The 13,938-nt window shown below is 44.3% G+C and overlaps 1 protein-coding gene across 1 annotated transcript in view; it reads right to left on the bottom strand.

Annotated features, from left to right (window-relative positions):
* The window catches only part of GPC3 (glypican 3), a 397,932-nt gene that overhangs the window by 46,392 nt on the left and 337,602 nt on the right, over positions 1-13,938 (bottom strand). The window contains exon 7 of the mRNA XM_044234977.1: positions 4,295-4,454. Within this exon, the coding sequence (XP_044090912.1) occupies positions 4,295-4,454 (160 nt within the window). The remainder of the gene's footprint in view (positions 1-4,294; positions 4,455-13,938) is intronic.

Here is a 13,938-nt window from a genome sequence, read left to right as displayed (position 1 = left end):
CGCCCGGACGCGACAGCACCGAGTGGCAAAAGGGACCTGCCTGGGCCTGGACTTCACCTTCTCCCTGACCCCCAGCCCGGGAACAAGTGCAAGGTTTTCTCTTTTTAGTTCTCACACTGACACGGCCAAACTGAAAGTTTCTTGAGGGTGAACCCTTCCACAAGAGACATCTGTTTAAACGGTTAAGAAACATCCATTTGGTTTTAATACTGGCTTGAGTTGTGAGCCCGAGATTGTGACTCCTCCTCCTCAGCTCCCCACCCACTGACTTGAGCTACCCTACTCCCTCGCAGCCACTAGGAATGTGTTTATCTTCTCGCGCCTGTTTCCACTTCTCTCATCCCAAGAACGAGGCTTCCACGGCATCTGTGATCACTTCCCTCTGTCTCTGACCCAGCTTGAGTCAAGATCATCTGCTTTCTCTGACTTGCAGTGCGAAAGACATTAGGCTCCCCAGAATGTTCTGGCTGTACCCACGGACTAGTGAAAGCTGGAGCAAGAACAAGCCCAGGGAGGAAGGGGGTGAGGGAGTGGTGACAGGGACCTTTGAGATGGGTCTTTCATGCTGGGTTGCTTTATAAGTATGTTTAGATTGTTTTCAAGAGCAGGTGTGTTTGTGTGTGTGTGCACACGCATGTGCACAAATGCATGTGCCTACAAGAGAACATGCACATGTGCGTGTGGTTTTCCGTGTGGGTGAGAGTGGGGACTTGGCGGAGAGGGGCCAGATGCTTAAGATGCTTAGTCATTATGTCTTGGCTAGGGACACCTGGCCAGAGCTTGCAAAGCTTCTCAGGAATCAGCCCCAGCCAAAGTGCTGGGAGCCGACAGCTTCCCAAGCAGCTTACGATAAATAAGGCCTTTGACAAGGCCAGTAACTGGGAACCAGGCTGACGGCAGCCTGGCAACAAGACAGTCCATTTACTGCACCAGCTCCAGCGCGGATGGTCTGTCTCTGGAAGGGAGTCTGAACATGGTGCTCAGTGCAAAAGCCTTTTCTAACTCATGGGCTCAGTTCTATCTTTGCAGAAAACACATGCCAAGCTAGGGATGCTGAGAAAGCCAGAGAGCTTCCAGAGATCTGGGGATTCATAGTAACAGTCTCCCGGTTGTTATAAATATCTGTAGAGCACAACAGGTTGCAAAGCACCTCCACACTCATCAGCACCTTTGATTTCCACAATGCACTGAGATTGGCAAGGATGCACAGGCCTATCTTACAGGTTGGCAAACTGAGGTTCAGAGCAATATGTGACCTGCTCAAGGTCCCACTGGGAGGAAACGTGCAAACAGTTGGAATCCCAGTGTCCTAACCTACCACGTGGGTAACTGGGCCTCAGGCCTCTTTTCTACTGCCTGCAACACTTAGCTCCCCGTGGGCCAGCTTAGTGGCTTCTTAGATGCTTCAGGTATGAAACCAAAATGCTGCAAGTGCTCAAATAGAAGGCAGTAAGGGCTGCCAACAAATGCTCTCATTAACAGGATCTGTGATTGGGTGGGTCTTGAGGTGAGCCCTGAGTGTCTGCGTTTCTAACAGGCTCCCAGATAATACAGATGTTCCTGGACCACGGATTCCACCTGGAGTAGCAAGGCATATCGGGGATATTGCTGAACATTGGCTACCTGGTTTTAACTGCCTTTTATGGGTCTGAAGCGAACAAACTAATAAAACAAGCTAATTCTAAGCTACATCTGCAGGCTCTTTGAGCTGCCAGAGGTCAGCAAAGGCAGCAACAGACCCATCATTTTAAGAGTAGATAGCATTTTTTGAGCGCTTCCTAGATGCCAGGCACCGTGCCAAATGCTTTGCATGGATGAGTTGATGATGACAACGATGATGATGATGATATTGAATTGCCACAATCTTACATAACCAAGAAAAGTGAAGTAAGAAAGCAGGGGACCTACAAGGTAAGAAGAAAACCCTGAAGAAGATATCCGTGAGACTCCAACAGGCACCCTGCCAGGGACTCAAGCCAAATCAATGAACACGATTGCTCACCCTAGCAGGGCCCATGAGCATGGGGTAGTCTCTGTTTCACAAATAGAGAAACTGATTTTTTTTTTCTTTCTTTTTTTTTAGAAACTGACTTTCAAGAAGAGGAAAGGGGCCTGCCCTAGGACACAGGGGAGTTTGAAGCAAAGACGGGAAGAGAGGTGTCCTGCATTTCATCCAGAGCAAAACAAGGGAAGAAGTGAGCCAGGGTAGCCAGCCAGGATGACTGCTGGCTGGTCATGGTGTACAAGGGTAAAAGGTCTGTTCTGGGACAAAAGGGATATAAAAAGAGGGTCTGAACCTCCTCTGAGCCTTGTTTTTATTTTTATTTATTTTTTCTAAATTCCCAATTTGTGTTTTGGAGGAAAACTTTGGAAGTTCTGAGTGAGATGGCAGTAAATGCACACAGTGTTCCAAGTCTGGTTGACTAAGTGGATGTCGATGAATCACCAGGACCAGATGGCATCCACCCAGATTTGGGGTAAAATTGTGTAAGAGCTGACCAAAGTGTAGAGCTTGTCGTTCCAAATAGCTATTGTGCCATGAGCCTGGCGGATTGCCAGTGAGTCTCCTCTCCCCAAGAAGCATTTCAAAGGGGACAGAGGGAGCGCCAGGCTGGAAAGATGGCTGAACATGTTACGTGAGTGTAACCTATTGGGAGTAAGGCATCATTTTTCCTGTAAATTAAATTAACCACCATTTGTGTAGTGTTTTACAGTTTACAAAGCACTTAGGGTTAATCATGCCTAACTAATTGACTAGCATTCTTTGAGAGGATAAATGTGCAACGTGGACAAAGGGAAACCAGTGGATGTAATCGATTTAGGTTTTGAAAAGGCCCTTGACAAGGTTCCCTACCAAACACTGTTGAAAAAAGTTAAGTCACCATGGAATTGTGGCATAGCATTTTCAAATGGATAGGGATGGGGCTTATGGGCAGGAAAGCGAGAGGAGGGGTAGGCCGGGACATTTTTGGAGAAGGATGAAAAGCAATGTGTCCCAAGGACCGATGCTGGAGCTACTTAATATTTTGGCAACTCATCTGGGCAATGTTTAGATGACTGAAAGCTGTTCTGGGTGGCAAAATGCAAAGCAGAGTTCAGGCTTTTTAGAATTATCTAGATGAGCAAAGAAAGAAGAATCAGAGTAGGGTTATTCAGAGAGAGACCTCTGAAATCTCACTGGCTGGTTCTGAATCCGGACTCTGCCCTTAGTGACCGCACGACCTTAAGCAAATTATTCTACCTCTTCCAGCATCAGTTTTCTCATCTGTAAAGTGGGAATAATAACCACCCCTCGGTCACAGTGGAAACAATACAAGACAATATCGGCAAAGTTCTGGCACAATGCATGGAGTCTGGTTAATGTCCAGAGAACGTTGGCTTCTGTTATTTTTCCTTATTATAAGATGCCAGCCTCTGTGTGATCATGTTATGTCCTAGGAATGGAACTTGGGAGCCACGGCAGACTATTTCTTGAAAAGCAGTGGCAGAGTTTGTTTTAGCAATTCAGAGAGGATGGCGGATGTGTGTAGACTTAGATGGTGGGGAAGACTTCGTTCCAGGAAACTAACAATTATGGACCACCCTGTTTGAGCTAGGTACTAGGCTAGATGCTTACAGACTTTCTCTCTTGATGTAATCCTCCAATAGGCTCATGAAGTTGGGGTACTGATCCCCATTTGATGGACAATGGAGTGAAGACCTAGGAGGAAGGGAGCCAAAATGCAAATACAGGTTTGCTCTACCCCCAAAGCTAGCTTTTTGTCACTGAAGCATACTGAAAATGCAAATTTTAAGTTTTAATCCCAGTAGAGTTAACATACAGTGGAGGGTTGGGTGTAACTGAAGAAGGGATGAAAGAAGGGTATCTACACGGAAATAAACATGGGCAACGGTATGAAGACAGAAACAAGAGCAGTATGTTTATGCTTCCTTCCGAAGTTACCCCATTGTTGGTGCTCACTGGACCCCCAAGATGGCGTGGCTTTTTATAACTGAGAAGAACCAAGGAATGTCCAATGGGAAACAGGGCCACCTGATTTGGTCAGTTCGTTTTAGACAATAAAAAACAAAAACTGCAAGTTACCTTTTTCATCTACCCAGGTCCAGAGATGGGGAAAACAACAACAACAACAAAAAAGACTACCTGAAAACTCTTCCCCACCCCAACCCCCGCCAGAGTATAATATTTCCTTGCAGAGTTGATGGCATTGTAGGTAGCAGGGACTTCTGCAAAGCAAAGTTAGAGTGAACTGGTGTTGAATCGGCTTGGCTGCCAGCCGGCTCGCACACGTACCTGCAAGGAAGCGGAGCTGGTTCCTCACTTTCAATGCCCCGTCCCCGGAGCCCCCGATGCACTCATCCTCATCGTCGCCACAGTCGCCGCTTTCCAGCCCTTCCTCGTCAAGGTTTTTATCCAGAACTCTACCTTTGGGCACAGACATGGTTCTCAGGAGCTGAAAGAAATGACCAGAAATGTATCAGCAATTGAGGGGAGGTCTAAAACAGTGTCAGGAGGCATTATTAAATGTTGAATGAGTTAGCAGAATCTTTAAAAAAATTTTTTTTTCCAATGTAGGTAAGTGTAAACTGCGTATTCTTTTTTTTTTTTTCTTAAGATTTATTTATTTATTTGAAAGGGAGAGAGAGCAAGAGCACGGGGGAGGGGCAGAGAGAAGGGGGGAAAGAGTCCCATGCAGACTGTGCTAAGCGTGGAGCCCAGTGGGGCTCGATCTCATGACCCTGAGATCACGACCTGAGCTGAAACCAAGAGTTGGTCACTTAACTGACTGAGCCACCCAGGCACCCCTAGATTCTTTTTTTAAATAATATTATTTATTTATTTGGCGGGAGGGCAGAGGGAGAGGGAAGAGAAGAGAAACTTAAGCAGACTCTGTGCTGAGCCCAGAGCCCAAGGTGGGGCTCGATCCCGTGACCCTAAGATCACCATGGCCTGAGCCAAAACCAACCAACTGAGCCACCCAGGCATCCCCACTGCTTATGTTCTTGGGAGTTTTATACTTCTGGAACTTTGCATAGCATTTGACATGATTCTGTACTCCTCCCTGCTACCTCTACCACCCAGTAGCTAGTGTGTACTGCATCAGACCTTCTATACTGTGGTATTTAAGTCCCCAAAAGCCTCTGTGGTAGGAAACCTCAATGATGAGAAACTTAAGATGTGACCGACAAAACATTTATGGGCTGAGGGGACACCAAGGTCAGAAAACATCCTTATGGGAGCCTCCTACAATGGTATTTCCATTGAATTCAAACAACAAATGCTTCCCACCAGATGAAGAGACCAGCAGTGGCATTTTACACACATTTTAAATACATACTTATGATTAATGGTCAACATGCCATGCCATGACCACTAGGAAAATTTTGAAAATCTCTCCCTCTTTCACAATTTCCATAAGGTGGTTTGAAATTCATGTTGCTTTATTGTGTATAATAAGCCTACTAAGAGTCCTGTCCGTTTTTTCCCTCAGTGTCTGGCTTTTCAGTTACGTAGTCAATGCCTTTTTTTTTTTTTTTTAAAGATTTCATTTATTTATTTCAGTGAGACAGTGAGAGAGGAAACATATGCAGGGAAAGCTAGGGAAGGAAGCAGGCTCCTTGCTGAGCAGGGACCCTGATGCGGGGCTGGATCCCAGGATGCTGGGATCATGACCAAAGCTGAAGGCAGACACTTAACCCACTGAGCCACCCAGGTGCCCTCCCAATGCCTTTTTAATTGTACGGTGACTCCCACTCCCCTCCCTGAAATCTCTCCACTGACCCAGAAGCCCAGCTCACAGCACAGTCTCTGAGGGCAGTTCTCAGACCCCATGAACTTCCCCTGCCATCTCTCACCACAGCTGCATTCCAGGGTCCTCTATCCCTGCCCTACCACTCATTGACAGCCCCAAAAGTGGGGCTCCCCTCGTACTTCTAAAAAACAGCCAACACAAGATGCTGGATCTACCAAAAGTGAGATTTCTGTGATTACACAAGAGGTATCCAGGAAAAAATGCGTATATGGACACATCTTGGTTTCTATGGTTTCCATTATCCATGTTCATTGTCACTGCAAAGTATACTTTCATGTTCTCCACCTGTGATTTAGCTCCTACCCCAAGATCTACTTGGAACAGGCTATATACCATAAAGAAATGTGGCCATGGGTTTGTTTCTTTTTTCTTTTTCTTTCTTTTTTTTTTTTTTTTATTTGAGAGAGAGAGACAGTGAGAGAGAGCACGAGCGAGGAGAAGGTCAGAGAGCGAAGCAGACTCCCCATGGAGCTGGGAGCCTGATGTGGGACTCGATCCCGGGACTCCAGGATCACGCCCTGAGCTGAAGGCAGTCGTCCAACCAAAGAAAGAAAAGTCCAGCAACCTCTAATGGTGTTGGAGAAGCCAAGCCACCTACAGGATCCCATCTAGTACCATCTCCACCCTGCTGCTCTAATGTATCCCCCCCGGCCCTCCCCACCCCAACTCATCATACACATCTAAATGATAACATAGGGGAGCCTGGGTGGCTCAGTCAGGGAAGCATCTGCCTTCAGCGCAGGTCAGGATCTCAGGGTCCTGGGATCAAGCCCCGTGTTGGACTCCCTGCTCATTGGGAAACCTGCTTCTCCTTCTCCCTCTGCCCTTCCCCCTTGCTGTTCTCTCTCTCTCAAAAAAAAAAATAAATAAGATCTTTAAAAAATAAATGTATTAGGACACCCAGGTGGCTCAGTTGGTTAAGTGTCTGCCTTCAGCTCAGGTCATGATCCCAAGGTCCTGGGATCGAGTCCTACATCAGGCTCCTTGCTCAGCAGGGAGCCTGGTTCTCCCCCTCCCCCTGCCCCTCCCCCTACCTGTGAGCTCTCTCTCTCTCCCTCTGTGTCAAATAAATACATAAAAGCTAAAAAATATGTATAATATAGATGCCTAGGCTAGGATCAGCTAGCCTAGTGATTTCTCAACCTTTTTGGTCTCAGGGACCCTTTACACTTTTGTTCATAATCCCAGAGAACTTCTGTTTATACAAGTCATATCTATTGACATTTCCCATCTTAGAAATTATAACTGAGAAATGTAAAAAATATTTAATAACTAGTTTAAATAGTAATAAACCCATGATGTGTTAACATAAATAAAATTTTCTAATGGAAATGAAATATATTTTCCCCCAACATAGAATAGTTAGAAGGAAGCGCGGCATTGTTTTACATTCTTTGCAAATCTCTTTAAATTCCATCTTAATATGGTAGCTGGACTATCATATCTGCTTCTCCATCCAATCTGTTGTTACATGTTGTTTTGATTGGAATATTTGTACAAATTCCAGTGTCTCACAGATATGTAGTGGGAAAAAGAGGAAAGTGTTTGAGTAGCCTTTCCAGATAACTGTGGATGTTTTTCAGTGATACTTCATAAAAACAACAAGTGGGAAAAGTTAGTTGCAGTGTGGAATATGAAAACCACATGAATCTATGTTTCGTGTTCTGTTACGTTCAAATCCATTTGTGTGTTCTGAACTTTGGGACTTTTACCCATTTTGTATCATAATATTTGGGTCATCCAAAAACTGGTTCACTGAGCTGTGTAGCTCTTCCAAATGTCAATGCCTTTCATTATATGATACATTTAAAAAAACCACATTCATTAATTACTTCACCTCCAACCTCATTAGGAAAAGTCTATTGGGAAGCTCTCAAGCTCATGGTGGCAGATACAAGTTTTCCAAAATTTTGATTTTCTCTTGAAAGTTTAAATTTTATCATTGGCAACAAATCCTATCAGCTTTTCCTTTAACTGATGGGCTCTCTTTGTTCCTTTCAAAGAAAATGTCTAGCAAATGCTCAAGGTTGGGTAGTCGCATTTGTCAGTCATTATTTCAAAAAAGAATAGCATTGCCTGAAAATGAGGCCAGTTTAGCTCATAGCTGAAATAATCATACAAGTGCTTTTCCTTGACATGCACATTTATAGTTTGCAGCAGAAACACCTTATGTGTACTTCACAGAATATCATTTTTAAGATGTATTTATTTATTTTAGAGAGAGAGGAGGAGGAGAGAGCCTGAGCAGGAGGGGCAGAGGGAGAGAGAATTTCAAGAAGACTCCATGCCCAGCAGGGAGCCTGACGTGGGGCTCGATCCCAGGACCCTGAGATCATGACCTGAGCAGAAACCAAGTCAGACACTTAACTGACTGGGCCACCCAGGGGCCCCATACACACAGGATATATTTTTTTAATATTTATTTATTTAACAGAGAGAGAGGGATCACAAGTAGGCAGAAAGGCAGGCAGAGAGAGAGAGGGAGAAGCAGGTTCCCTGCTGAGCAGAGAGCCTGATGTGGGGCTTGATCCCAGGACCCTGGGACCATGACCCAAGCCAAAGGCAGAGGCTTAACCCACTGAGCCACCCAGGTGCCCCCAGAATATTTTTTTAAAGGACATTCAGGACTTATAGTTTAATCAACTGGCCACTTTTACTGTTTCAACCATAACTCTCTCTCTCTCTCTCTTTTTTAAAAGTAATCTCTATGCCCACCACAGGGTTCAAACTCATGATCTCAAGATCAAGGATTGCATGCTCCACTGCCTGAGCTAGCCAGATGCCCCAGCCATGGAAAAAAAAAATTAATGGCCAGCCATGATGTCCTCAAGTGAAATTGCCTTTTAGTTTCCTGCAGCTGTGTGCCGGTGACGAATATAATGACTGTTGGTACAGTTTGGTGTCACTGCTGGTGCCGCTGACACTTGTACTCACCATTGGTGCTGATATCCACCCAGTGAAAAAGGCAAAATAACACTTTGGTCCTGTTGTGCAAGTAATTTTGAACCTGTGACTCCCGAGGCTTCTTGGAGCACCAGGGTCCACAAAACCAATCTAGGCTAAATTCTCACTTAGGTACCATTTACCATTATTTTATGTGAGGAAATTGCTTTTGACGTCAGCATTTTTAGGTTAATTTTCAAAAGTACATCCTTCATGTGTGTCACAGAGTACCTGAGTAAGAACTGTTCCCTTCAGGGGAACTCACGGTTAGACGGAGATGAGAGAACTTGCCATTCTTCAAGCATGTCTCCTACGTGTGCCTGTCATCAATCCCATCGGCAAACGTTAATTGAACACCTAATATGAGCTGTTTTCATTGCCATCTGTCGAAAGCACGCCATCCTTCCAAGCCAAGTTCAAATGCCACTTCCTTAAGAAAGCCTTCCTGCTATAGACTGGCTTTATGGCCTGCCCTCTCTTTCTTCCATTTGTCTGTACCTACTAAATAGCGCTTTATGTATGCAACCTGGCACTGATGAGCAGACGTGTGACTGCGCTCTACCGTTAGACTGTGAGCTGCCCAGGGGCGGAGTCTTCTTTGTCTTTGAACCTCACGGCATTTAAGACAGTATCTGGCACACAGTAAGCACTCAATAAATGGGCTGTTAGATGGAAGCAAAATAAAGCAGCATGGTATCTTTAATTCTTTCAAAGCTACTGCCATAATGTCATGAAAATGCGAAAGCCAGAACACAGATTAATGACACAAGAACATGTGAGTGAGGAGCTAAATGCTTTTGGACAGCCGAAGATCGATAGCTAATCTTTGAGAGGCCATTTTCTAACCTCGTGTATGATGTCCCCAGTATCCTATGGTAGTTTTTTTTTTTTTCCAAGTACAATTAAAAAAAAAAAAAAAACCAATCCGACTTTAAAACACTGCCAGCAAGATTACTTCTTGAGGCTTAAATAGCTCCCTTTTGGAGACGACTTTGACATTGAACCTCACCCGCACACATTGACAAAACAAATCCAAACCTAGAAAACCATTGTCAAGGCAAAAGTCCTAAAGAAGGGTCTGAAGCCTCAGAGTGTTGAAAGAAGGGTGATGTGTCAGAGATGGGGAACTGCCAGTGAGAACTGTGGATTTAGTATTGCCCGGAATTTGGCACCAAAATCAAATCAGCTAATTACGGTTCATGTTATTGACCTTTTTGTTCCCTCTCTCGCTCTTTACAATGTCTTCCAGACGGCACACTCACTTTGTAAAAAGAAAGTTATGAGGACCTTGCCCACAAATCAGCTAACTTTCAGTGTCTAATGCTTTTGATTAACTGTTCACCATTTTCAAAGGACACTATCCTGTGAGCCTTTTAAAATCCAAGGGGCAGCATAATGATTATCAGGGTAAACTATCTTATCAAAACACAGATCTGATTATTTCACCACCACCCCCCCACCCCACCCCGTCATCATTCCATAAGCCTGACATTTCTGCTACGCCTTGTTTGGCAGGCCTTAGCAAGAAGCGTACAGGCCTTTTTCACAGCCAACTTTTTCTACAGCTCCTAGCCTCCTTGCAACTCGGGTTGAAACGCATGAGACTATCACAGTTGCTTAAATACATAATCCATTTTTATTTTATAATCTAATATTTTTAAAAAGACTTTATTTATTTATTTGGCCGACAGAGAGAGATCACAAGTAGGCAGAGAGGCAGACAGAGAGAGAGAGAAAGGGAAGCAGGCTCCCTACCGAGCAGAGAGCCCAAGGTGGGGCTCAATCCCAGGACCCTGAGATCATGACCTGAGCCAAAGGCAGAGGCTTAACTTACTGAGCCACCCAGGCACCCCTATAATCTAATATTTTAATTACATAAGTATTAGTATAATACAGAAAGGTGAAAGGAAAGAGAAGGGAAAATCCCCAATTCCCAACCTCTAATACACCACCTTTGTGTTTTCAAAGGTAGGCTTCTTCCTAATGCCTGTTTTATTTTATTTTTTCCCATTGGTGAATTTGGATTTGAGAAACAGACTGACTTGGGGTTAGAATCCTGATTTCCCCCTTTATTGGCATTTCCCCCACTTATTAACTTTGCTGCTTTTTCTCCCTAACCCTCAGTGTCCTCATCTGTGAAATGAGGAAAATAATGCCTGTCTCAGAGAATCGTTGTAATGCTTTAAATGTGATAAAACACGTGCACGGTGCTTTTAAGGAATCTACAGAAATTCACTTACCGGTGCTCTAGCTCTGAGTACTGGCATCACTTCCAGTTCTTTCATTCTTATAAATAATGATGACGCATCAGGAGCATTCACGTAACTCTTTCCATATTCTGGGTTATTTCCTTAGTTTCTCATCAATAGGATTCTTGGGTCAAAGGGCATATACTTTTTTTTTTTCAAAGATTTTATTTTAATATAGAGATCACAAGTAGCCAGAGAGGCAGGCAGAGAGAGAGGGGGAAGCAGGCTCCCTGCTGAGCAGAGAGCCCAATGTGATACGGGGCTGGATCCCAGGACCCTGAAATCATGACCTGAGCCGAAGGCAGAGGCTTAACCCACTGAACCACCCAGGCACCCCGGACATATACATTTTTTTTTAGGGGCACCTGGCTGGCTTCGTCAGTAGAGTGTGTGACTCCTGATCTTGGGGTCATGAGTTTAAGGCCCATGTCATGCTAGAGATTACTTAAAAAAAAATAAGGAAAAGGATTTGTACTTTTTTATACACCACGGGAATGAATCTTTAAAATCCATAAGAATCCCCCTGGATGCTTGTTAAAAAGACTCCCAGGCTCCATCCACAGAGCTCCTAATTTAGTAGGCCTGAGGTGGGGCACAGACCTGCATTTTTTACTAGACTGGTCTCCTGCCATCTTGCTTCAAGGGAACCCCAGTTCCCACTTAAGGAAAGGCTGCTCCAGTGTCACTCTACTTCCCAGAAATCGTCTGAAATCATGTTTGGGAAAGAGTCCCCTCAGCTTCATGTGTGCTTGAATTCCTCGATACGTGCTCTTCAAACCATTATTTCTTTAAAGTAAATTCAATCCAATGATTTCCTTTTCGCTTAAGTATGGACACCATGACCTTTTTGTTTTTGTCGTTAATGAACATACCCTTGTATAAAGGTGAGTGACTTTGCTTGATTAGAAAGTGAAATATTTAAAGTTAGCTTTGGAACAGGTACCCAGGACTGTGTGATAAAAGGAACTAAAAAGCCTGGAATAATTACTTAAGAAAATTAGAACCACAGTGTAAGTGTGGGAGGGGGGCGGAAAGGGGCTTCCTAGAATATAGCAATTTCATGTTCTTAAAACCATAACCAGGATACCAAAAGAACACCATGGAACGGGTCGATGTGATTTGGCCAAAGCTCTTTTCATGCGTGGTTGGCGGGAGAACTAAGATCAAAGAACATACTTGTTGTTCTTAGGGGGATCAAATATGCTGAAATTAGGCCAGCGAAAGCAGCAACTCTTGATCTGTCTACACGGTATAAATAACATGCCTCTTGAAATTATCTTGATTGCAAAGAGATGAACCCGAGCAGCCACACACTGTGTTAGGGCTCAACATATGTTCCCTAACGGAATCCTCAACTCCTCACCACCGGTTTGTGTAATGAGGAAGACTGCCATCCCTCTCTCCCCCATCAAGGGAGGACACTGAGGCTCAGAGAGAGGGCATAACTTGACCAAGTCCCTGAGTAAGAGCTGGAGGCCTCATTAGAAATAAAGGCTTCTGCTTCTAAGCCCAGAGCTCTTAAAACAACAACAACATGCGGTGTTAAGTAAAGACATCAACTAATGCGGCATTCATTTCACATTCTTGCCATCCAAACTGGCTTTCCCTGAGATGATAGTTTCTAGTTCATTCCCACCTTCACAGATGCTGGCCGTGAACAACAGCTTGGTGGGTGAGCCTTTTGTTATTGGGTAGGAGACCTGGGGAGGGGAGAGATAATGGCACTGGATGTCTCCCACTTGTTTTTCCCAGCCTTGCCATCTACTGTGCCTTAAATAACCAAACCATCTCATCACAAACAGGTTTGTTTTGAAAAGCTTTCAGACAGCTGGTTAGAATAGAATGAAAAATTCCATGACTGCTGCTACATGGCTAAGAGTTTTCTTGACTTTAAGCTCTTTAGCTTTTTAAAAATAAAAGATCAGAAACAAAATAGAGAACTGCAAATATGGGGCTTGGTACATAGTTGGAGGCTTTAGCTGGTCTTGTCTCCTTGGGCCACTCACATACCTCTCGCTGGGCAGTTTTTCAATATCTGGAATCCAGGTTACATTTTAAAGCTATTAAGCTGGGCTTACAAAACTTATTTTGAACGATTTGGATGCTTGGCTTTATACAACCTGCAAGGAATGCTTTGGGGGGCCCAGATTTCCATGTCCACAGCAATGTAAACACATGCTTTACTGTTTGCATTCGAGTAGCATAAACTAATGGAAAACAAATGCTGTGATCCCAACGTTTATACGTCGTGCACATCCACAAAACTGAGGGCACGTGACCTCTGTTTTGTGTGCACGCTTTCTTTGAACAAACGCACCAAGCCACAGCCACAACTAATTGGAAACAATTGCAAGTCCACACATTTGAGATGAAGCCAGAACCCCAATGTGTAGGGCTAGAATTAATGGCTGTATCTGCACTTCACACATCAGAGAGGCAATAAAGTCACGCAGTTAAGAGCGTGAGCTTTGGAATCTGACCAGCATGGATCTGAATTGCCACTCGGCCTACTTGGGAGCTGTGTTACTTCGGGCAAGTTATGTAATCTCTCTGAACTTCAGTTTTCTTACCTGTAAAATGGAGGAGAATGCTAGTCACTCACCTTCCAGAGTCCCGTGTGACATCCTGTCACAGAACTTAACAACGGTTTCTAAGGAGAAATTCCCCTGTTGCACCTCCACTAGACTGACAGAAGGGATAACGGTCTGCTTTGATGACCAGTGTGTATACAACACAGTGTTTGGTACAAAGTAAATACCCGGAAAATATTCAGTAAATGGATAAGTGAACAAATAAAGAGATGATGGTGTGGAAGGCTTTTAGCATGTTACTTGGTGAGATAGCAAGTTCTCGAACATGTTAACTCTGCGGCTGAGGCTAAGAACGATCTTGAAGAGGAAGGCGAGGAGAAGGAGCAGCAGTAGCAGTCCCAG

Source organism: Neovison vison, chromosome X (assembly GCF_020171115.1).
Source record: "Neovison vison isolate M4711 chromosome X, ASM_NN_V1, whole genome shotgun sequence".
In the NCBI taxonomy this organism is placed as follows: Eukaryota; Metazoa; Chordata; class Mammalia; order Carnivora; family Mustelidae; genus Neogale; species Neogale vison.
The sequence above is the reverse complement of the archived record's forward strand: the minus strand, read 5'-3'. Positions and strand labels throughout refer to the sequence as shown.